General features: G+C 34.8%; 1 protein-coding gene across 6 annotated transcripts in view; it reads right to left on the bottom strand.

Moving 5' to 3' along the window:
- LOC110597028 (uncharacterized) overlaps positions 1-26,682 on the bottom strand; it is a 251,601-nt gene that overhangs the window by 18,126 nt on the left and 206,793 nt on the right. The window contains exon 21 of one of the 6 annotated variants that reach the window (XM_078049092.1): positions 7,848-7,967. The exons of the other annotated variants lie outside the window; for them this stretch is intronic. Within the exon in view, the coding sequence (XP_077905218.1) occupies positions 7,848-7,967 (120 nt within the window). The remainder of the gene's footprint in view (positions 1-7,847; positions 7,968-26,682) is intronic. 6 annotated transcript variants of the gene reach the window in all.

The raw sequence follows: 26,682 nt of genomic DNA, 5'->3' as shown, positions 1-26,682 counted from the left end.
TTGTTGTATGATTTCATAAATTTTATTATGTGTGTGTGCATTTTTTTTTCAACTAGTCATAATCCCTGTTAGCCTGGTGGAAACTATGACATGATTTTCATTGTTACAAATAATCGTGTCCTAGAATATTTCTTGAGTTTTAATGAGTAGCCTTCTCATTTGAGCAACATACTTAAACCTAACTAGTTTCCTGGTCATTGCTCTCTCAGGAAGTAACTATGTGATTAGGAATAAATTGGACACTGTTATGACAATTAAGAAAAGAATTCTTCCTTATAAACAAGTTTCATGCAGCAAGACACCTGATCACAGGTCAGATACTTTGGCATTAAGCTTTTCACCAGAAAAAGAATGCACAGTTTAAACATTTATGACTAAAGCCTTTGAATTCCTGTTGGTTAGAACTGGAGCTATAGCCAATATCTTCAGGAATAATGGGAAAAATTAAAAATACAATAATGTGAGTGAGCACTTAATTCAAAAATTCCTTTGGAAGGAAGACAGAAATAGCAGAGATTTTTTGTGTGGAACTAGAATTTTGTCCTGGAAGCTCAGAAGATGGTAGAGAAGAGGAAAAGTGTAGTTCTAAGCAGTTATTAAGCACCAGACTTCTCAGTGAGGTGGGTAACTAAGGGAATTCACTGAAACTAAATATTGGACATCAAAAAATAACCACTAATAGACAAAAAGTCAGACTTCACACATAACATAGAAATAATACTTTAGAGATATACCAGCTTGGCTGATGGTAGTGCAGCATTGGGGGCTGCTGAGGAGAGAGGGAATACAGGCAGAAAGTGAGGAAAGCACAGGAGAAAAGGGGGAAAAGTGGCTCGGGGGAACCTGTGGAATCAAGAGGGAGGCTGAAATTAATGAACACACAATCAGTGGGGGAAGTTATTGGGTCAAAAGCAACTAAAATCACTTAGTCCATGGGTGAGTAATTTAGCAGGAACCCAGGTCTCTGGGGTGAGAATCATTTATAAGCATTCTGTGGCCATATGCTGAGGCAGGAGATTCGGAGCTCATAAAGGAATTTGCCAGCTGACACAGCAGTCACCTGTTATGTGCCAACAGTCTGCCTGGACCTGTGTGACTGAAATAGGTGCAAATAAAGCTGTGCCTAGGCCAAACAGGCTCTGGATGAGAGAGCTTCCTTTATTGCTGGTGCCTCAGACATCCAGCAGAGATTGGCATTTCCCTATCAATAGTGGGTAGAGATCAAATCTCAAGAATCTAACAAGGGAGTTCCATGGATTACTGCTTTTAAAGGAGCTTCCAGGTTATGGTGTGATAAGGACATTGCCAGACTTCCGGGAGTTGAAAAAATGAGACAGTCTAGAGAAAAAAGACCTGATTTCACTAAGACATTTTACATGTTAAATGTTATCAAAGAAGAAATATAATCATGCCAGCTTCTATGCAGGCTGGGCTGCCACGTGCTGTCATTACTCCATGGAGACAAGGGCCCCAGAACTATGGAAGCAGTATAGAAGAAATTGGCAAAAACAGTGGGAGAAGCCGCTTGAATGAAGTTGCCCTTCAACCTCTCATCTTATTTCTGACTTCAAAAAGACAGTTATCATGGAACTACCATATGACCCAGCTATCCCACTCTTTGGTATATATCCAAAAGATTGAAAATCAGCATACTATAGGGATGCAACAACATCAATGTTTATAGCAGCACAATTCCCAATAGCTAAGCTATGGAATCAACCTACATGCCTTTCAACAAAAAAAATGGATAAAGAAAATGTGATATATATATATGTATATGTATATAATGGAGTATTACTCAGCCATAAAGAAAAATGAAATTATGGCATTTGCGTAAATGGATAGAACTGGAGACTACTATTCTAAATGAAATAAGCCAGACTCAAGGTTAAAGGTTGAATGTTTTCTCTGATATGTGGAAGCTAGTACAAAATAAGGGGAGAAAAATAAAATGAGGAGGACTCCATCAAATTAGAAGAAAGTTCTGTGGAGTAGCAGAAGTGGATTGAGGTAGATGAAGGAAGGATAGGATAAAGGAAGAACAGTGGAATGAATCTGACCTTTCATATGTAAAAAGTGGGAAGACTTCTCAGTGAGGTGGGTAACTAAGGGAATTCACTGAAACTATATATTGGACATAAAAAAATAACCACTAATACACAAAAAGTCAGACTTCACACATAACATAGAAACAATACTTTAGAGATGTGCCAGCTTGGCTGATGGTAGTGCAGCATTGGTGGCTTCTGAGGAGAGGAGGAGTACATATATGAATATACCAAAGTGGATCTCACTATTATGCACAAGACACTAATTTAAAGAAATCTATAAGTAAATATCAGCAAAATCAGTAGGGTAGAGGGAGAGGAAAAGGAGGAGAAAGGAGAAGAAGGGGAAGAGGAAATATTTGGAACTGAATTTGAGAAAATTATATTCCATGACTTAAAAATTATGTGGAAATAAAACTTAACTTATATATAACTAAAAAATAAACCCCAATAAAATAAAAACAAGAAAGACAAAGGTTTTTGTACAACAGTCTTCTTACTAAAAGCCAATGATTAATTGATACCATTTAGAGATACAGGTAATGACATGCATTAATTGGTATGTAGAACCTGATGTGCCTTTTCTATGGTTTCTTGATATTTGTGACTAAATTTATTACATTATGAAATAATTCAAGTAGTGCTTTCTATTTAAAAATGCAAAATTGCCATCAAAAGGTAAAAGAAGGCTCTGTTCTCTGTTTCCCTAGAAATCCTCTAATTTCCTTTAAATTTGTATATCATCTTGTTTCTCCCCTTCACTATAAAAAGGCCAAAGTTTTTGCAGTTTGCATTTAGTTAGACATGCTCTTTATATGTAATAAAAAAGATTACTGGTGCCAGGATCTAATAAAATAATAAAGTGAAGATTATGGGCTCATTTTTTCAAATGAAGATCTGTCCTTCAAATTTTCTGTATCCTGTATTAAATCCCAGAAACCCTGACTGAAGCATTATCTGAAAAAAAAATGCCCATCTATTTATTTGGGATGAAAGTATGCAAGAAGTGTCAATGGTCTTGGTCTGTTGGTTAAACTTAAAAAAAAACAAAAACCTGAAACTTAAAAAAAAAAAAACACCACCCTCCCTAAAGATTTTTAAATAATCTAACTGAAGAATATGATTACTAGTAGGGCAGATACAGCTTGAATCATCCCTCACTAGAGAATGTGTTCCTCTTAACACAGCCATGTTATTTAAACTGGCACACTTATTTAAGCTCTAAATAAGTCCTGGTCTGCTTGCCAGAATCCTGAATTGTTTCTGTCCTCTTTTTGCCTTTGTGTTTCTTGGTAATTTCAGGCAAGGAAATCTCTGTGAAACCCAGGCTGAGGAATCCCATCTTCTGTAGCCAGGATACTGTCTATTCACATACAAACTATGTCAGAGTGCTAAAGATTTGTTCTAAAACGATGAATACCAATGGATCAACTGGATAATAAGAAGGTGGGTAAATTATTGACCATATCAGTGAAAACTGAACTCTAAAATAAAGTCACAAGCATGAAAGACTTCTAAGTATATTTTGTGGTTGATGGTAAAAGAAAAGAAAATATATTGCAATTTCCTTTCTGCCAAACCACATACTAAAAAATGTATGTGACATGGAGCACATATATTTGTGCATTTTGAGATGCATTTTTTTTTTACTTTTTTGAAAACTAAAAACAATTTTAGTACTTACTCATCAAAGTTAAGAACAGAATACATATGCATATTAGGGGCTATCTGTAGAAGGAAATGTCATGGAGCTATTCACAAAAAATAGAAGAAATCACAGACACGAGATCACGTCTACAGTTCTGTGGTAACTATCAAAAGAAACAATACCGTGAATTTCAAGCTTTCACTTTAACAAAGTGACTGGTCTCTGCATTCAGAATGTCTGTGTCAATATTCTTTCTCACAAATTAATGCCTTTGTAAACCATTTAAAACAGAACATACTAAGCTATTGTCAAATCCAATCTGTAGGCAGCCATTATTTGCCCTAAGTGCTTCTTGCACTAGGTCCCAGAAGACCAAATGAAAATGTGAAAATGGAGTTATTCATGTCATGTGACCAGCAATAAAAATATATTATTTTTTTGCAGTATGTAGAATTGAACACAGGTCCTTCTGCATGAAAGGGAAGCACTTTACCACTGAGCTACATTCCCATTCCCATAAAAATAAATCTTTAAGGAATCAAGTTCACACTCCGAGAAGGTGTTGTTTTCTCTAAAAACAGGAGACTCACAGTAACCTATGAGAATTCCCACTCAACTTGAGAAAGCAGGATGAAGAAAATCCTCTGGTTTATTCATCACACAGAAAGAAACAAACATGAAATAATTTGAAGTTAACCAATCAGTTTTTTAATACATGAACAAATTACAATTTGTTTATTTATTTTTATGTGGTGCTGAGGATTGAATGTACAAGGCAAGCATCACATAAAAAGCATCATATAAAAAGTAAATAAAATAAAGATATTGGGTCCATCTACAACCAAAAAAAATTAAAAAAAGATCAATGCTGGGCTAGGGATGGGGCTTAGGAGTAGTGCACTGCTTGGCATGTGAGAGATACTGGGTTCAATTCTCAACACCACATATAAATAAATAAAGGCCTATCAACAACTAAAAAAATTTTTAAAAATCAATGCTCTACTATTTCTTTCTTGTAGCCCAGATTCAGAACTAGACTATGGAAATAATAATAGTGTTTAATTCTTATTGTGAGAACTGAATGAACTACTAAAACATATGGCCTGCACACTAACATCAGGTTTGTATCAACAACCAAGTACTGACTTTGCTATTACTAATGAATTTTTTTAAGAACAGTCATGTATCATATAATGCTTTAGTTAACAATGGGCTATATATACAATGATTTTCCTATAGATTATTAAAACTTTGTATCACCTAATAACTGCTGTGATATCACTGTGCAACACATTGCAGCACATTAACCATGTTTTTGTGATCTTGGTATAAACAAATCCACTGCACTGCCAATTGTATAAAAGTATAGCACATGCAGTTATGTATAGTAGCAAAATTTATTATGATATTAAATAACTATATTCTGGTTTATGCCTTTATTTTACTTTTATCATTATTTTAGTGTGTAGTCCTTCTACTTATTAAAAATGCTTACTATACCAGAGTATGATGTCTTATGCCAGGGAGGCAGGGGGTTCATACATCTTGTGTTTACCAGATCTCTTGATTACATTATTTTCTCTTGTGCTTTATTTAATCTCATGCTGTTCAGTTCATCATGCCTCCTGAGCTTGCAAACTCCACTGATAATGCTGTCAGTAAGAGGTCATGTCAAGTGACTAACCTGGAAATGAATGTAAACGTGATTAAAGCCTATGAAGATGGAAAAGCAGTGATGATTATTCCTTACAAGTCAGGCATGCCTCATTCCACCATAGCTATGATCATTAAGAACAAGAAAAATCTGTTGGAGGCATTGAAAGGAGTGACATTAAACAGAGACTCATGAAGGACTTATATCAGACATAGATAAAATACTAATGACCTAGACTGAAGACCAGACAGGAAGCATACCTCTGCCTGACTCATGAAAATTATGACCAAAGCAGCAAGTCTGTGACATTGAAGGAATAAGCTTGATCTGACTGCAATGTGAATTTACTGCTAACTATGGGTGGTTTAAAGAAAATATTATTTGTTACATAATGGAGAAAGAGGTGAGTCTCTGAGTTTTTATGTGAAGACATAAAATTGGAAACTCTAGATACTCTGATTTAAAGAAACATAACTTGCTGGTGTAAAATTTCAATTTGGATAATTCCTTTCTAATCTGGAAATGGATACCAGTGACCCCACTCCTTCTCCAAGATGCTGTTTTAAATTGCTGCAATAGTTACATGAAAATGTACTATTTGGAAAATAACATATATTTCAAAATTTTACTTATTATTTATAATGTTCTTGAACACATCATTTTTCTTTCAGTGCTGAGAACTGAACTGAGGGTCTACTGCATGATAGGCAATCACTCTACTACTGACCTACATCACCAGCCCCCACATCTCCTTTTATCATTAATCTTCATCCCAATATTACAGTGGTGTTTCACATCTCAAACATCAACTCTATGATCTAACTCATGGATTAAGTGAGTATTGATTTTTTAAAAGCCTAATGTTCAAGGAAACATTTTTCCTTGGCTATTCCTGAAATAAGAAGATTCTGAGAGGATGATGATACAATTCAGGAAGTACTATATCATCTATGACTGAATCTGAAGCTTGCTTGGGCTTAGGGTAATGAAACAAAAGAAAATCTGAATGGCATCTAGAAGAAGACATTCAAGAAAACTGAATTTTCCAAGGTTTTGCTAAGGATGAGATTGTGCAATACTCATCAAGACTGTTACCAAGATGGAAAATCTTTACTTGTGTGTGGTTGCAGGCAATGGCAAGGAGTTTCTAGAAGTGGCCCCTCAGGGCTACTTATTTCTTATTAGAAGACAGCTTCTAATAAGAAACTTTGCAACTGGAACAAGCACATGTAGCTGAAGATGCAGCAGAAGAAAAGGGAAGTTTAGGAAAGAATAACTTCTAAGAGAATCCACGGGGAAGACAGTGATATTGATAAGGTTGATTCTATTAGGTTTAGGCTAATGTGTGTGTGATAATATGTGAAAGTTAAATAATGCCATTCTTTCTTAAGAAGTGAAATATCAACTTGGAGAGCTGAGAATATTTCATGAATTAAAAAATTCTACAAATAATAATGTATACATGTCTATTTATCTTCATCTTAGAAAAGAGAAATCTGTTCCAGGTCATCTGTTTCTCACTCCCAGGTCTCCAAGTCACAAGGGTTCATTTTCTCTCTGAAGATATGCATGTAGTATGAAGAATATGTCTCACATTTATGGGCAATAGAATCAAGAATCCTGACTATATCAATGTCCATGAAAGGCAGTGTATAGTCCCATGACTCTGAAGGGTTTATAGATATGGTTCCTAAACACATCCCTGGTGCTGCCCAGAAGAGAACTGCTGTTGTGCACAGAAAACTGTGTGGGGTGAGTAGACAATCCTCTCTGCTGTTGGATAATTTGCTCATGCAGCACATGTGCAGAATGCTCTTTCAGACAGTGTCCATCTCTTAGATCATAGAAAGACTGCAAGATGGGTTGGAGATATGTTATTATCTATTATTATTATTATTTATTATCTTAGATACTAATTATTATTTATTATTATTATTATTATCTTAGCTTTCTAAAATAGTCTGCAATATATTCCAAACCATGTACTTGTTTTTACCATTACAAATATTTTTTTGAGATTCAACTTACCTGCTACTATGATGATACTTATTCTATACATTGTATGTTTGACAATGGGTATTAGAATTAGAAAATATAAGTGAAAACAGAATATATGCACTGAAATAACTTACGCTAGTATCTTTACGATAAGACAAAATTACCACAGGGCTTCCTCAAAGACTTTTGTATAGATTTTGAAAACTTGAAGAAGTTAGGCCTACCATAAAATACTCATCTCAATGTAGAAATATGATATATTATCCCCGTCATTTGTATTTATTTTGTTTGGCTATTACTGCACTTAATTCATGTATTTCCAAAACTCTTTAGCAGGATAATGCAGATGTTTTGCCTGATTGCTTCTGAAAATGGATCTTAAGAGATCTGTGAGGTATAGGCAATTCCCTTTGAAGAAACAATTACTGACACTCAAACTGACACACTGTAACTGCAAAGTGAGAAAGAATAAGGATAACACAACTAGACAAATACTTACATGAAAGAAAACTGTAGACTAATATGCCTCTGAATATACAAGCAAAAATCCATAATGGGGGAGGTGAAGAGGGCAGAAAAAAGGAAGGGTGCACATTCTGGCAGTTCCTCCACATTATACCTACAAAGAGGGAAAATTGATTCTAAGTGAGGTGGGTAACTAAAACTTAATACTGAACTGTCAAACCAAACCAAAACAACAACAAGAAAAAAACCTGTAGACTCACAGAAGTCAGAAACATGAACATAAGAAATAGGACATTAGAGAAGTCCCAGCTTGGGTGCCAGCATGGCTGCCAGCAGCTATAGTAAAGGGGAGGGGTAGAACAGACAAACAAAGGAGATTATTTGGACAAGGGATAAAGAAACTAAAAAATAATTAACTTGAGGTAACATGTGGATTAAAGAGGAAGCCTAATTTTAATAGACACAGAATCAGTAGGAAACAAATCAGTAAAAGTGTATGTGTTCCTAAGTCCCTTCGTTGTTGATGGTCACTCAGCTACCTTGTCTATCCTTGGGGGATAGAGATGCGGAATCAACACACAGACTCCAGGAGCTGGTGAGAGAACTGGCTGGAAACCCACCTCAGGTCGTTTTCCAGTAAGTAGCTCAGTTTATTTTTGGAATGCACACAACTGTTATAGGGTTCGAGTGGGGTGTGCCTGTCAATCATACATAAGCAAGACAATATCTATAAGCCAATCATCTTCTGCCTAATGTAACCACACTGTGAGGAAACTCTAATTATTGCTGTCGTGGTAGAAAGCAATCCGGAAGGGTCTTTGGCCCTTACTGAGTCAGGGGTTTCATGCCCTGAAGCCCCTGACTCGGTTTCCTGGCCTGGTAGTTTGGCAATGCTAACCACAAGTGCTGAGGATGTGGTTTCATTCCATCCTGCAGGCCCTCCTGTCAGGCCTGAAGGAACGTTGATATTTCAAGCACTTCTGAGCTGCTTGTAGCTGCTAGCTGCGACTGAAAGTTTTTCCAACATAAAAGCAATTCCAAACTAACTCCCACAGGAAAAGAAGCATTTTAGACATAGTAAATGACTGCCAGTTTCCCAGGGAAAGATACCTAAGCAGCATTCACCACCACCCACCACTGGGAAAAGTACATGCTCACCCTAACAGAGGAGGTGGCTGACTGTTGTGCTCATGCTGTGAGAGAAAGCAAAAAACTTCTGCAGTCCTGAGCCTAGGCAAGGCACATACTCATTCATGCTACAGGAGAAAGTGACCACTCACTTCATTCCTGGACCAGGAAAATGAGCACTGGTGCTACCATAGAAAGTGACTACCCGCTGTGGTCCTGTGGCCAGGAAAGGACATGCTCCATGCCCCTGCCCACTCCCACCACCTGCAACCCCAGCACTCCCTCCACTAGGGAGGAAGGAAATCAAGGACCTCTGCAGCTGGCCAACAAATTCACAGAAGTCATCTGAACCAGAGACTAAAATAGGCACAAATAAAAGTTTGTCTGGACAATTCAGGCTCTGGATCTCAAGGGAGAAAACTCCCATTGTTGCCAGTGCTGCAGAAGACACACAGGAGCATCTGTACTTCAGCACAGATGTCTGGTATTTCATATTCCCAGTGGTGAAGGTGAAATGTTCATAGGTTTTGTTTGGTGCCTTAAAATTGGATTTTATCAGAGATCCTAGAGTTCTAAATATCCCACAGAGACCGGCATGCCCCATAGGACAGGGAGTGTTACACAATTCTTAAAAACCCATGTACAGAGTCCCAAAGTTCTGGCTAGAGTAAAATGTAATTACTAGAATCTCCAATTTAGAAATCTACAACACTTCTGATAAAGGAACACAAAACTTATCAACCCACAAACTGTTCTACTGGGAGACTGAAAGCTGTGATTTACTACAAGTAGCTTTGCCTCCTTGCAACAAAAGCTCACAGCTAAGAGAATACAAAAGTGTTGGACTTAACAATCCACAATTCTCGATCCAAGGATTACCAAGCCAAAAACAATACCAAGAATAAACATCCATCCCTGTCAATAGCTTTGACCACTTCAGCAAAAATAAGCCCTTTATTTCTCAGCAATATTTTTAAATTTTTTCTTTCATTATTTTGTTTTTATTTTCTTCATACTCCCATTTTTTTTTAAATTTATTTGTTCTTTTTAGATATACATGAGAGTAGAGTATATTTTGACATATTATACATAGATAGAGAATAACTTATTCTAATTAGAATCCCATTCTCGTACATGATGTGGAGTTTCACTCATCATTTATTCATATATGCACATAGAAAAGTTATGTCTGACTCATTCTACCGTCTTTCCTACTCACTTCCCCCTCACTTCCCTCATTCCCCCTTGTCTAATCCACTGAACTTATATTCTTCCTTCCTTTTATTGTGTGTTAGTATCCACATTTCAGAGCACATCAGCCATTTAAATCTATGCTTTTTAAAAAATTGTAACTATATTTAAAAATTTTAAATATCACTTGATTCTATTATATTTTTTCTCTTTTAATTTTTATTCTATTGTAATTTTTTCTATCCTATTTTTTTCCATTATGTATGATTTTGTGTGCACATGTGTGGGGTGTGCTGTATGTGAGTGTGTATGGATGCACTACATGAATAGGCTTTAAAAACTCATATGTATGTTCATATACTTTTCTTTCATATTAAATTATCCTTCTGCAACTGTTTATTATTTAGCTTTGACTTGTCTCAGGTGGGGTTCAATTATATGCAGGTTCAAGCTGTTTTGGTCTTAAAGTTGTGGGTTTTCTATACCTATATCTTTCTTATTTCCCCTTCAACATTCTCTTCCCCCACAGAGAAATTTTTCCTGTTTCCACATTCTCTCTTTATTGTATTACTTTCTGCAAATATTTTATTCCTAATTCTTTATAGCTGACATCTGCTACTTACCACCTGACTATCTTTTGGTCATGCTTTAAAAATAGTCCAAATTTTCTCTCACCTTCCCACTTTATTTTCTCTGTAGTTAAGAAACTGTAAATACTCTGGGTGTGGTGAAGCATGCCTGTAATCTGAATGGTGTGGGAGGCTAAGGCTGGAGGATCACAAGTTCAAAGCCAGCTTCAGCAAAAAAAAATTTAGTGAGGCAATTAGCAACTGGATGAGATCCTTATCAAATTTTTTTTTTAAAAAGGTAGGGAGGGAGATGGGGATGTGGCTCTGTGGTAAGTGCCCCAAGTTCAACTTCTTTAAAAAAGAAAGAAAGAAACCATAATCCCACTAAATAATGAAACTATACAGTTTATTTAATTCATTTCCCCATTCATATTGTTGTGGTTATTAATATAGTAGATAATGTAGTAGAGAATTGCTGTTGAATGCCTGATCTAGTCTACAGTTTTGTATTACTGGTACTGATGTTAAATGCTGACCCCACCATTCCTACATAGGTGTCAGTTACTATTATAGATGTTTAAGTGCACACTGAATATTTAACCCAGAACTATACATATGCAGTAGTGATATTACTGGTTCTCCCTTACTTTAAGAGAGTCTGGAAGTGATTGGGACTGTTTAAGACCACAAAGTAGAGATCCTGCTGCCAAGAAACATTCATGACTTTGCCAAGCAATAGTGACTTTTACCCCCAAAAATGATCTAGCATCACCCAAGCCTAAAAATCACTTTAACTCACAGAGTTAGGGATACAAAAACCCCAAATCAAAAATCTAAAGCCCAAGGAGAAACAACTAGACAGGAACTTCAGGTCTCAATCTCATTACCTACTCATTTATCAAAAAAGAGATATCCTAGAATAAAAAAAACCCCACACATATAAGAACATGTGTATAAAAGAGGAAGGAGAATCTACCTCAATTGATGTATGAGTCTATTACTCTGTGATTGTCCTATTGAAAATAATCTTAATGATTTTAGCTTGTATCTTCATGTTCTCTTCTATTTATTTTTAATAAGACAATCACAGAAAACATTCCCCATATCAGAAAGAAGATAGAAATCCACTTACATAAGGCATAACAGGTCCCCAAAGAGACCTGACAAAAAGTGAAGTTCTCCAAAACATATCATAATCAAAATGTACAATATATGGAAAGATTTGTTAAAATCTTCAAGAGACAAACATCATGTCATATTTAGAGGCAAATCAATAAATCTCATTTCTGATTCTCAGCTCAGACATAAAAAGCAAGAAGGGCAAGGAATGCAATATTTTAACTCTAAAAAATGCCAACCAAGATATCTATATTCAGCAAAGCTCTCCTTCAGATTCAATGGGAAAATTAAAACTTTCCATGGCAAGGATAAACTAAAAGAATTCAGACAACCTAGCCAGCATTAGAAAGAATTCTCAAAGATAAGTTGCACACAGAGGAATCCAAAACCAAACCACAAATCTCCCAAATAAATGAAGATCAATAGAAATTTAGTCATCTAAGTGAGAAACAACAGAGTTAAACTTAGCAAAAACTAAAATTAGCAGTCACAAGCCTATATCCATAATAACACTAAATATAAGTGGTCATAATGTGATAGTAGGAGCAAATGTGACTCCATTTTGTTTTATGACTTCATCCTGTAAAACAACCATGCCAAGTAGAAGAGTCATGACTGGAGCAAGATGTTCTTTTCCTTTTGCTATAGAAACCTTCAAGAACACGGAACTACCTAATGGGGTATTGTTTCTGTAACTAGGGTAACATGGCTTGTTTCTGTAACTGGGGTGACTGGGCTAACTGTGATTGGTTAGGCTTCCCTCTGCTTGACTGCACTGTCCCGCTTCTGTAACCTGGCTTGCTTGCATTGGCTAGACCCCTGAACATCCCTTTTGCGGTTTTCAGGCTTATAAGGAGTGCCCTTGCAATTGTTCAGGGCTGATCAGGGGACCAGCTTTATGTTCTGGTCAGCCACCACTGGTGTGCTTCAATAAAGGCTTGATTCAATTATATGTGAGTGGTCTGGAAGTCAGTTTATAAAACCCTGGGACGAAGCTTTAACTATAACATTTGGGGGCTCATCCGGGATCCATTTCTTCCCTACCCTCATGCCAAATTTACCTCCAATGATGGGACTTTGGACCTCGGCCAGCCCGGAGTAGAGGGGAGCTCCTGAGAGACATTCCTCAGCTTCACTCCCAGGAGGACTCCAATCTGTCCTAAGATGCTCTGTAAAGTCTCCTGCTAGCCTGTCAATTCTGGTGAGTCAACTCTTCTCTGGGGGAAAAGGTCAGATTGGACACAGGCGCTTACACCTTCCACGGACAGGACGAGATGTTGTCACTGTCTCCCTGGAGGTCTCTCTATGAGACCTCATCTGTCTGTATCTGGGGCCCACTGGAGGCCTCCCCGGGAGGCCTCATCTGTCTGGGGGGCAAGACGAGAAGTGGTCTCTGCCCCATTAGAGGTCTCCCTGTGTGACCTCAGCGATTATTGCTTGTCCTGTGTCTGTTCTGCTGTTTGTCATTTCTCCAGTGTCTTCTGCTGTTGGTCATTTGTCCAGTGTCAGTTCGCCGGCCCTTTGTTCTGTTTGCGGGGTCTCTGCCCCAATAGAGGTCTCTCTGGGTGACCTCAGTGATTGTTGCTTGTCCTTTGTTTGTCGTTTCTCCAGCATCTTCTTGCTGTTTGTCATTTGTCCTGTGTCTGTTTGCCGGCCATTTGTCTTGTGTTCATCTGTCTGAGTGTTGTGCGCAGGCCCTTTTCCTGTTCTCATAACCGCTCTTCTTTCATCAGGACTCCTACAGAGATCTCTACCTGGACCCCTTTAACTTGTTTTCATAACAATTTTCAGGACTTTGTCTGTTGGTTTGTTTTTGTTTGATCCCTTTGTGTTCTATGTTAATTTCTACCTCAGTTTGTTTCTAATGGAAAAAAATGGTTAAAACGGTTTTAACTGTGCTTACTACAGCTTTGATTAAAATGTAAAGTGCTGCCAACAGGAATAAAAGAATTGTCAAAAGTAAAAGCTAAAGGTAAAAAGAAAGAGGCATTCTAGAGATTGCCTTCATTTAGGAACTGGGCCAAGTGGCCAACTGGGTAAATCATGTCAGTTCCTATAGAGGACAGATTAAAACTAAAGTGTTTTATAAATTTATTGTTCCTAAATTGTATAATAAAAAAACATAATTTTGTCTAAAAAATTTGGCTTTTGTCTCTCAGTATTTGCAAGCATGAATAACTCCCAACTATTAAAAAATAGTCCACAGATTTTTCAATGTCAAGCTAAAAGTTGGTGGCCCCTATCCAAGAAACTAGAAAAACCTGTTTAGAATGGGATCCCAACCTGGGAAACTCTCCCAAGGAGACCAATGAAGCTGTGTCTTTGGGAAGTTCCTCCAGGGAAAAATAAGCCCCCTTCGTTTGTCTATGTTCCCTCAACTCTTTTCAGCTTTCATGAACAGGACCACCTCAGGAAAAAGGTCAGAAAACTTTTAAAATTCTATATTTGTTAAATTCATAATTTTGATACAATATGCTTAAGTTAATATGTTTTTCAGATTATGCTCTGCTTTACTCTAAGGCCAATTTACAAGGGTTAACCCTCAATCTAATAGGTATTAAAAAAATAAGCTACAAGGCTTTTGTTTGTCTGTTTGCTTTGTGTGGGTGCACCGGTGTACTGTCTGTCTATATGTATTGCCATGTCTACATACATTTGGTACAAAAAAAATTGACATATGAGCTCATAAATTAAAATTTTTTAAAAAAGTGGATCCAAATATTTTTGTTTAATATAATTTAAAAGGTTCAATTTGAATTAAAAAAATAGATAAAAGTACAAATATCTTTAAAGTTACTTATACACAGCTTTGTTTCTAGGTGGTTAAACAGCTGTTAAAATGTTAATGTCTATAAAGTGTCTGATATCCTTGTCTCTAGGATTTTTATTTAACAACAACAACAAAAGATTACTAATACTATTCAATACACTTGTCTGGTACCTTGTCTTTAAAAAAATACGTAAATTTCATCTAAACATATATAAAATTAATCATGGATATATTTGTTAGAGACATCTAATTGGTTTATAAAGTTAAAATGCTGACTGTTATATATAATATCAAGTACTCTTAACTCCGTAAAATCCATAAGGTAAAAAACTTAAACAATGTTGATGTTTTCATAAATTGGTAAACTAAAAAAAAATTTGAAATTATTTTGTATTATTATAAAAACAAGGTTACTCTAAATTACAAAGTCCTAACAGGTATATTTCTACATACAAGGAGTCAAGAGGTTTCAACTGTATTTCAATTAAAGTACTGTAAATAACAAATATTTCATCTTATTAATATGGATTAATTTATCTAAATTCAAAATTTATAAGGGTTATTATTTCAAGGTACAAACAAAAAAAGGATCAATAGGTTAAAAATTATTTTAAAAGTTCTAAATATAAAATATATTTAATAAAAACATTTCCAGGTAAAAATCATTATGTGATATAATATAATTATAATACATCTAAGTAAACAACAAAAGGGTCTAATTAAGTAATAAATAAAAGACAAATATTAAAAGGGTTATATGTAACTAAGTTGGTTATATATGTAACACAAATAGTTAAAACTATTCAAGGTTATTCCTTAAGACAAATAATAATGTACTGATATATTTATATGTTAAATTGACAAAAACTTCTAAAAATATTAATTACATTGTGTCTATTAAGTTTTATCCTTAAAACAAGTAATCTTAGAAAAATTAAGGTTTGTACATCTGTGGCTAAACACGCAACTGTTATTTTAAAGTATTGTCCTACATTACAGAGTCTAGATTTTCCTTTAAAAGGTAACCTTGGTTAATATAAAAACATCAATAAAAGTGTGGTACATCACTCTTCTTTACAGATTAAATGTGTTCATATCTTTCAGGTATACAAGTCTTTAAGATAAAAGATTTAAAGAAACATTTTATCAAGCTGGTATTCTCCAAACTAAGATTGTCTGTAATGGTAATTTAAACTTATAAAGATAATAAATTTTATTGGGGATTTATTTATATTATTTGATGTTTTATAACCAAATCTTATGTTAACTTTTACACTAAGATATAAAAATTTTAAAGTATTTTAAAAGATAATGAAAGCCTGATCTGTTTAAAAATTAATATTATAAAACATTTTGCCACTTTCCACATGAAAAAAAATGTTAAGGGCTCTCAGCCTTTACTTAATTAATGTTTCAAATATATGTCATATTGTGCTCAATAATATTCATACAGAGTCAGAAAACAATATATGTAAACTTTATAAAATGATATCTAAAAAGAGAGACAAAGATCAGCTTTAGAACTAAAACACTTTACCTAAGATTGTAAAGAGCCCTGCCTTACCTGAGATAAGGCTCTGCCTCCTACCTTACAGCATATCAAAATAACTTCAAAGTAGGCCAGATTTCAGTTAATTTAAAGATATATTCAAAGATTAATTTATTGGAATGATTACTGTGATCTCAAATAGAAAATATAATGTGTAACTCAGCCAAAGTTCAAAATTATATACAAGCTAAATATGTTTTTACTATTGTTAATTTCACTTTGTATTTTCATTATAACTAAAAAAAAAAAAACATGACCACTACACTTAGAGCAACCAAGAGACCTTTACTGTGACAGTATCTGATTAACACAAAAATAGAGAGAGAGAAAGGAAAGTGCAAAAAAAGTGAGAGGGAGAATGAGAGACAGGAAAAATAAGAAAAAAAAGGAGAGAGCAAGAGAGGACCTGTCAAGAGAGAGTTTTTAAAGCCAAAATCCAATGGGGTCTGAGTCTGCAAGCTGCCTTGTTGGTGTACCGTGATTGGATCATACAGTAGAAACTAAGGTGTCATCTTCTGCCTTCAGGCAGATCTTCAGCATTACATAAATTAATAAATAAAATAAGGATATTGTATTATGTAAAAATTAACTGGAAAGTTATAAACATTAAAGTTAAAGCCCAGCATTCTTATTTTAAAACTGGTAAAACTGACTTGCTGGATGTTTAAGGCCAAATTTAAACATTAAGGTTAAAATAAAGGGGCAAAAAACCCCAATATTTGGCTCTTGCCCTCTGAGTTAGCCTGAACCCAGGACAGGGGAAAAAGCTTTGCAACTCCAGGCCACATAACCTCCCAATAAGGGAGATTAATGAGACCACTGGAGAACAGAAAGCCAATGAGTGTACATGCTGCAAACAGGAGGGTTATTGAAAAGGGGAGACATGCCTGATGCTTCCAAGGGAAGCCATATGGTCAGCAAGACCTTGACCCATCCTAATGCAGATGACACTAACAGAGCTAAAATGCTACTCACACGTTCCCCAAGAATGTCCCCCAAGGAAACTCAGCCGACTCTTACCAATAGATAGAAACAAGGTCAATTTGACCAGCTTGGTCTTAAACACCTAGCAAAAACAGTTAAAACCAAAGCACAGCCATTCCTGGACATTTAAAAAGAAACAACAGTTATTTTAATGTAACTTAAAATGTACACTAGTGTTAGCATCCTCAAAAATAAGTAATACTGGAGGCAACAAAAAAAATTCTTAGACAAAAATGTCTGATAACTACCAATAAATGCCAGAAGTTTTTATTCAGTTTAAGGCCTACAGATCTTCCTAACCTCCTACACAGGTAGATGTAATCAATGTTTATTAATATAATTATCTAGCCTTAAGTAACAAAAAGATCTTTACTAAACACAGTGGTCATGCCAAAAAGGTATTTTTACAAAAATCAGATGACATTAACTAATTTAACTAAATGTTGTGTCTACATTCCTGATAATTCTGACAATGTTGAGGATTTATGTTCCCTAAAAAAAGTGCCTTATTAGGCTTTGTTAGGCCTTGTCATGGGGACATTTTCTCAGGTCTTCTGCCTCCTGGTAAACAATTATTAATTTCTGTTATTTTCGTGATACTCATGGACAGGTTCCAGATGCTACAATTGCTATTTTGTATTAATCTTACTTCAGCACTCATGTCTTTTTGTTTCTCTCATAGAAGTGCCCACCCCAGGTGAATTTACATCCTGTTCTTCCTGAGCCAGATTTTTACCATGGACTCCTTGACCCACTCAGTTTCCAAAAAGGGTGTCCAAACTGCTTGCCCACTGCACATCGCCCCCCCCCATTCAGGTGGAAGTAGCAAGAACGGTCATTGCTCTTTTTCCTTATGGCAGTTGGAGGTCCCTAATATTAGAGAAAAAATTACGGTCAATATAGATGTTAGTCAATATGTCTAGCTCAGAAAGATGTACCTGAAAAACTACTCCTGAGATTACACTGGGTGATCTCCCAGAAAGAGACACTTGCTTCCACAACCCAACTTATAAGTGGGACAACTCCCCGTTTGCCAAAAATTGTGCTTCCTGGGTCCCACTTCGAATTCCTTGCCTAAATCTCCAAACTGTCAATAACTCTAAACTATGTAACATACTATTTTGGTGGAGTAAAGGAAAAAGGACACCTAGACCTATTAGAAGGCCAGGCCCCACTGATTTATCAACATAGACTGGCTACCCCCATTTTAGTTCCCCTCCTGGCTGGTTTTGAAAGTCCCTCAGCCGTCAAATAGATAGAGATTTAGGAAAACTTGAAAGGTCAATCTCCAAACTAAAGGTTTCACTATACTCTCTGACAAAAATAGTCTTACAAAACAGATGAGGTCTAGATGGTCTCTTTCTGAAATAAGGAGGACTTTGTATGGCTCCAGGAGAAACTTGCCTCTATACAAACCATTCTGGGATAATAAACAGTTTGGTGCTTGTGAAAAACAGGTCAAATAAAAGAGATAAAACACTAGAAACTTCAGGCAATTGGTTCTATTCTTATGGTCCCCTTGGTTGACTACCATCATTTCAGCCATAGTTGGGCCCCTAGTCCTTCTCCTGATTGGGATTACTGTAGGACCCTGCCTCTTAAAAACCCTCCTAAACCATATACACACAAAAAATGTTCTGGCCAGCCGCCACTGGTGGGCTTCAATAAAGCCTTGATTCGATTATATGTGAGTGGTCTGGAAGTCAGTTTATAAAACCCTGGGACAAGGCTTTAAGTATAACAATAACTCCAATTAAAAGACATAGATTAGCAGAAAATAAATAAATTATATATATATATATATATGGAACCGTAAAAAACAATGCCAAAAATATAAGTAACCCATCAAAGGATGGGCAAAAGGACTAAAGAAAAAATTTTCAAAAGAAGGAAAACAAATGGCCAACAAATATTTGAAAATCGTTGAACATCTTTAGTACGAGGAAATGGAAATGAAAACTACACTAAGATTTCATCTCACACTTGTCAGTATGACAGTTATCAAAAATACAAATAATAATAAATGTTAGCAGGAATGTGATGGAAAATATACTCATATATTGTTATTGGGACTGCAATAACATATAACCAAGTTTGGAAAGCAATGTGGAGAATTCTTCACAAAAAGTAGGGATGGAACCACCATATGACCTAGCTATCCTACTCCTCAGTATTTATCCAAAAGAACTAAAATCAGCATATTTTTTTGATAGAGTGACTACAATGTTTACAGCACCACAATTCACAATAGCCAAAGTATGGAGTGAAACCAGATGCCCATCAAGGGATAAGTAGATAAAGAAAATATGGTATGTATGTATGTATTATACATGCATACATACATACATACATATACACACACACAATAGAATTTTACTCAGCCATAAAAATCATCAAATAATGACATATTCCAGTAAATGGATGGAATTGGAGAAAATTTTGTTAAGTGAAATAAACCAGACTTCAGAAACTCAAGGGTCTCATGTTCGTTCTTATATGTGGAAGTTAAAGCAAAATAAGGTTAAAAAGGCATAAAGGGAGTAGAAGCAGGAGAAAGTAAAGGATGGATAAAGAAATGAAAAGAGAAATGAATATAGAATGAATCTAACAGAATCATGTTATATAGATATAAGTGTACCAAAGGGAATATCTCCTTTATGTATATGTATAAAATACCAATAAAAAATAAATAAATGAGGGAAAGAAAGAACAATGGAGGAGGGAGAAAAGGGAGAAGGAGGAGAGGAGGGGAGGGATAAAGAGGGTAGAGATCAAATTCATTATATGTATAATTTTGTCAAAAGGAATCCAAATACTAGGTAAAATTATAATACACTAATAAAATTTATTTAAATTTATAATAGAATACAAGGCATAGAAACTAGAAACTTAAAAAAATATTATATGTTATGAAGAAAGGCATTTATCCAAGGAACACAAGTCTGGTTTAACATAAAAGAACAATTATTAAAATGCATTCTGTTAATAAAGGATAAAAATAACATGATATCTGGAAAGATGCAAAATAGGCAATTGACAAACACAAAGTCCATTCATGGTAAAAACACTCAAGAAATTAGTCATTGATGTTGACTGTTTTCACCTAAATAAAGAATTCACAAAAAAACTGATGTAACAGTCTCTGCACATCTTCTAAGATTAGAAACAAGGATGATGTCCACTCTTGTTACCTCCATATAAACTTGAAAAATATAGCTATGGTTATTAGCACAAAAATTAATAGAAGACATAGTATTCAAAGAAAAAATTCATACTCTTTCCTTTCAAATGACATAATTGTTTTTGAAAAAAAATCCTAAATAATACACTAAAATGAAAATAGAACCAAAAATTAAGTTCGGTAAATGTTTCAGAGTATAAGGTCAGTAAAAATATTTTTTCTATGAACTCATGATTACTCTAAAAATAAAACTTAAAAACAATTTCATTAAATTATCATTAAAATGAGGAAACACAAATTGAGAAAGATGAATTGAAGATATGAACATTGAAACATACTGTAGTGAAATAAATTACAGAAAGTGAAAATACTAGATTGATATGATGAATTTGGCAGTGTTTCTTCCTTTCTATTTTATGGAATAATTTGAAGAGGACTGGCACTAGTTTTTCTTTAAAGGTCTGGTAGAATCATTCTTGTCCTGGGTTTTCATTTGTTGGAAATTTTTTAAGTGTTACTTCAATGTCATTGCTTGATAATGGTGCATTTAGTTTTTCTATAGCCCCAGTAGTTTGATTTGATTTGGTTGTAAGTGTCTGGAATCTATTAATGTCTTAGAGATTTTTCTAGCTAATTGGAATATAAATTTTCAAGATAGTTTCTAATTATCCTCTCAATTTCCAAAGGATCTGTGGTGTTATTTCCTTTCTCATCTCCAGTTTTGCTGATTTAGGTCTTTCTTCCTCTTTCTTTTGGTTAATTTGGCTAAGGATTTATCAAAATTATTAACTTTTCAAAGAACCAGCTCTGTTGCATTGATCCTTGTTTTATTTTTTTATTTTTAACTTCATTAATTTTGGCTCTGATCTTAGTATTTTCCTTTCTTCTACTAATTTTGTAATTAGTTTGTTCTTTTTCTAGGGCCTATATTTGTAATATTAGATTATTTATTTGGGATCTTTCCATTATATAATATAGAAATTCATTGCTATAAACTTTACTCTTAGAAGTGCCTTAATACTGTCCCAGAGACTTTTATCTTTATTTTCATTTGTTTCTAAGAATTTTGTTTCTCACCTGATTTAATCTATAATCCATTCCTCATTTAAAAATTTACTATTTAATGTCCAGGTGATAAAAGAGTCTGTTATCTTATTGCTGGCTTCTAGTTTCATTCCACTGTGCTCTGATAGGATGCAAGGAATCATCTCCATTTTTCCACAAATGATGGGAAAACTGGACATGTCTAGAAGAAAAAAACTAAATCCCTATCTTTCATCCTACAGAAAAATCAATTCAGGATGTATTATAGGAATTATATCAGGGTGTATTATTGGAATTATACCAGAAAATGCAACTGCTAGAAGAAAATATAGGGACAACGACTCATTGTCTTGGTGCAGCCACAAAATTTCTTAACAAGCTGCCAAAAGCACAAAAAATAATGTGACATAAAGTCTGAATATATCATAGTGAATATCCACATGACATATAACTATAAGACAAGAATCCTAATTAGAATAAGATATGTTTGTATAAATATGTCAAAATATACTGTCATGTATAATTAAAAAGAAAATAAAACCAAGAATCAATAATTGAGACTGCAACAAATTACAAGCTTCTGCATAGCAAAGTAAACAAGAACATGAAGAGGGGCCTAAAGAATGGAAGAAAATCTTTTTCAGCTGCTCCACCATCAGAGTATTAATATCCAGAATACATGAACAACAACAACAACAACAACAAAAACCTTAAAATCAAAAGTACAAATGACCTAATTAATGAATGGGCAAAGAAACTAAACGGCAATTTCTCAAAAGAAAAGATACAAATGGCTAAAATATATAATACAGGTTAGGTTCAACATCCTTAGAAATCAGGAAAGTATTAATCTCAAATACATAAGCCATTCATCCATTGAACTGAATCTTCTATTTAGGATAGAATGTGGAGACAGCATGTTAGGTTCTTTTCTCTTGATGTGGTCTTAAAATGTGTGATAATAAATAGAAAATAAGAACAGAGTATTCCAATTCTTAGAATTGGTTTAGCCATTCAGAAGAACTTACATTTTCATATAAATTGTTTGCCAATTTCCAGAAAAAAATTATTTTTCAAAGAAAGCCAGGATTTCCATAGTGACTATTTTTAAACCTATAGATCCATTTTGAAAGTATTCCTTTTTTTACAACATTAAATCTTCTGATCAGATTGGGATGCTATTTAGTGGTAGAACACTGACACGTCAGGCTCTATATTTCACTCCCCAGAACTAGAAAAAGAAAAAAAAAGATCAAGTGACCAGGATTTAAAATATTTTTTATTAGTGTATTATAGTGACACATAATATTGGGCTTCATTTTGACATAATCATACAAGCACAAGAACAATATTTTCTACTTTAGATCCCAGAACTTCCCATTTCCCTCCCTTTCTCCCTCCCCCTGTTCCCCTTCCTCTATTCTATTGGTCTTCATTCTATTATTTGTTTTAAGTTAGTGCTTTTTTTAAAAAATATTTTTTAGTTGTAGTTGGACACAATACCTTTATTTTATTTATCTATCTATCTATTTATTTATTTATTTATTTTTATGTGTTGCTGAGGATCTTGCTAGATGAGCACTCTACTGCTGAGCCACAACCCCAGCTCCTAACAATGCTTTATTGATGTACATTAAGGTGAAATTCACTATTATATTAACATATATTTATAGCTTAATTTAGTCATTTATATTCCACAATCCTTTCCTTTTCTTATCCCTCCTTCAATCCCTCAAATTCCCTTCCTCTGGTGCAGTGACATCTCTTCTATTTTTGTGGGATGCCCCACTTTTTAAATTTATTTTTGTTGAGCTTATGCATATGAAAGAAAACATTTGATCCTTGACTTTGAGTATGGTTTATTTTATTTAGCATGATGTTCTTCAGTTCAATCCAGTTAACAGCATATGCCATAATTTAATTCTTTATGGCTGAGTAAAATTCCATTGTGTATATAATATACATTTATTCATCTTTTTATAGGTAAAACTGGGCTCATTCCATAACTTGACTCTTTTGAATTGTGCTGCTATAAACATTTGTGTGCCTGTATCACTATAGAATGCTGATTTTAGTTCTTTTGGATAAATATCAATGAATGGGAGAACTGTGTTTTTTGAGGAATCTTCATACTGCTTTTCAGAGTATTTGTACTAATTTGCAGTCCCACTGAGAATGTTATGAAGGTAATTTCTTCCCCAAACCCTCACCAGCCTTTATTATTATTTGTTTTGAGGTGAGATGAAATCTCAGTGCAGTTTTGATTAGCACTTCAGTCTTTCTCACATCCCATTGTTCTAGCTGATCCATGGTATCCACCATGTTTTAATTAATGTAATTCTTCATCTCCAGGAGAACGAAGGCACCATTCTTTGCTAAAACAAATACTGTTTTGCTGTTCAGCCAAGCAGATCTATGAGAGAATTCCTACATGATATTACTAAGTCTTAAAAGTTAGGACACATGATTTCAGAAAAATTGATCCACACTCCCTTCCTGGCTCTCAAGTTCGCCGGCAGCATTTATAGAAACTCACAAATTTCTTGTCTCTTTCTACTTTCTGGACTCATGGTGGGATCTTCCTTCTCTGACCTCTTTGAAGCTAGCCTGACCATGTGACTCTTCTTGGCTAATGAAAAGTGATTATTTTAAAATTCACATTTCATTCAGCATTCTATATCATGAATTATATGAATTCCTTCTACACTCAATATATTCAAGAGGTGACAACAAAACCAATTTCAATATAGACATGATTACAATAACAAGGAGGCAGATCAAAGTAAAAAAAAGAACATATCCTAATAAACCTTATTATGAAAGCTGTACAGCATCTACCTTAACCCACAGTAACTAATTATAAGGTTATTTGTATGATCATTATGCACATTAACAGGGTTAAAGAAAAAGTAATATATACTATTATTATATGTTGAAGAATTGGGTTTAGAATACAGCTTAGAGAGAACATTGTTCATATTTCTCAGATAAGGTCATAAATTCTCATTCAACTTTTAAAAGTCTTTAGAAAGCTAAGAATCATGTTTTAGTACTCAGGTAAATTACTGGCTTCTCATTTCCTCTTCAATGGACATCTTGAGCCATAGTTCATAAAATGACATATCCACACACAAAACAAATTTCAGTAGTCCAATAGGTAACTCTATTGTCTAGGCTGAATGTATATTGTGCTGTTCAATGTATGTAAAAATATATTTAATTGTGTTTCATCAGCAGTCAATCAGAATACAGGAGATTAATCACCAGAATCTAACTGAGAAATAAGCAGTCACAAAGAACACTTTGTGTTCTTTCATGCTAGATTTTCATATTTTTAAAATAAGGATGCATAATAATATTGATACTGTGAAAAACTCCAGGTTATAATGCAGTTATGATATGGTTATTTGGATATACATATATGAACTTGACCTAAAAAGTCTTCTATTGTCACTTTCTCTGTATGGAACTATTAAAAACACAGGGAGGGGCTCTTGGAGATTGACTGAATTAATCTACATTTTGAGATGAGCCTGAGCTTTGTGAGGGCCAGGGGTAGAATGTTATATTTTGGATTTTGAATTTCTTCAAACCCAAATGATCTTTGAATAATGTGAAAGGACTAACTGGGAGGAAGTAAGAATTATAGGCAGATTGGGGATGGCTGGAGGAAGGAGGTCACTGATGGTGTGGCTTTAGGGACTACATCTGTCCATCTCCCACTCCTGTCACTCTCTGCATCCCAGCTGCCATTAGTTGAACAGCTTTCCTCTTCCATGCCTTATCCTTACATATCTTTACATTGAAGCCAGCCAACCATGTACTCAGTCTTCTAAAATCATGAGTCAAATGTGACTTCATGCCTTATGTTGTTCTTCGCACATATTTTTGCCACAACAGAGAAAAGTTAACATGTATGATAGCATCAGAATTTACAAGGGGGTTTGCCGTAGATTTGATATATAATCTCACATTGTTGTGTAAGTTTTTCTCAAAAAACACAAAAATTTCCAAATTGTGAATTAACAGAAATGGTGATAACATGGGGAAAGTAAAGGACAAGATAATAAGTTGAAAGTTCAGGAGAGTTTGATCTGAATGGGAGGAATTTAATGTATTTTGCTTCCACCCTTCATCTCATGTAATTATATGAATAATACAATACAAATATCTTCAGTTAAACAAGGTGAAAATGATTTTTCAAAAATTAGTTTAAAAAATCCTAAGAAATACAAAATATTTGAAGCACTGCGTTTTAGGTTTTATTTATTATTGTGATATATTTCATAAATAGGGCAAATAAGATATCTGGCAAAATCTTAGCAAAGTTGTCATAGTGGTTAAAGTAAACTTGGTATTACACTACATATTTTATATGCTATTAAATGATACAAGCTACACAACACACAAACAGGTAGGTATAATTACCATTCTTATGGTCCATGGCATTAATCTGTTTTGTGTTGCTACAACAAAATATTCAAGGATAATGTAAAATGTTAATGACTTAGAGCTGGAAAATATCAATGACATGGTGCAGATATCTGGCAATGTCCACCCTGGCTGTGTTTCATGTCAGAGACATGGAAAAGGAAATGGCCACATTAAGAAAAGGCACATGTCATTAATGAGGAAGCAAGAGCATGGGGAAAGGTAAGGCTCATTATTTTATAACAACTCACTCTAATGGGAACTATTCCAGTCTTGCAAAAGCCATACTAAGCCATTTTGTAAATGGTGGCCCCATTATTTAACCATCTTCCACTAGCTCCAATTCTTAAAAGTTCTACAATGTTTATACTGTTAAATTGGGAACCATTTGTAGCACATGAGCCATGGAGGGATTTTATAGGTTAGATAGGAGTTATCCCACAAAACTCAAGTGCGAGATATGGGAAAATATTCAGACTTGAAGTAATTAGATTATGAGAGTTGTAACCTAATCAGCGGATTAACCTATTGATAAGGAGCAATTTGGTGACAACTATAGGAAGGTAGGGTCTGACTGGAGAAAACAGGTCACTTCGGGAATGACTTGGGGATTTATATTTTGTTCCTTATGAGTGGAGCTCCCTCTCTCTGTTTTCTTGTTGCTATTCATTAAGCTGCTTTCATCTTCCACACCCTTCTGAGGTAGGGGGAATAGGCAGTAAGAATAGTAAAGAATGGTGAGGGCTGAGAAGGAGGAGAGATAGCAGGACCACTCTTTGAGGTATGCCTTGTTATTTGAGATATGCTTCAACATGTCAAAAAACATGTTTCTCAAAAAGGACAAAAACATCTATTCTCAAAAAAAAAGACTACTATGCAAATCAGCCTGAGTCCCTGCATGCA

Source organism: Ictidomys tridecemlineatus, chromosome 5 (genome assembly GCF_052094955.1).
Source record: "Ictidomys tridecemlineatus isolate mIctTri1 chromosome 5, mIctTri1.hap1, whole genome shotgun sequence".
Taxonomy (NCBI): Eukaryota; Metazoa; Chordata; class Mammalia; order Rodentia; family Sciuridae; genus Ictidomys; species Ictidomys tridecemlineatus.
Note: the sequence above shows the minus strand (reverse complement) of the source record. Positions and strands in the feature narration are given on the sequence as shown.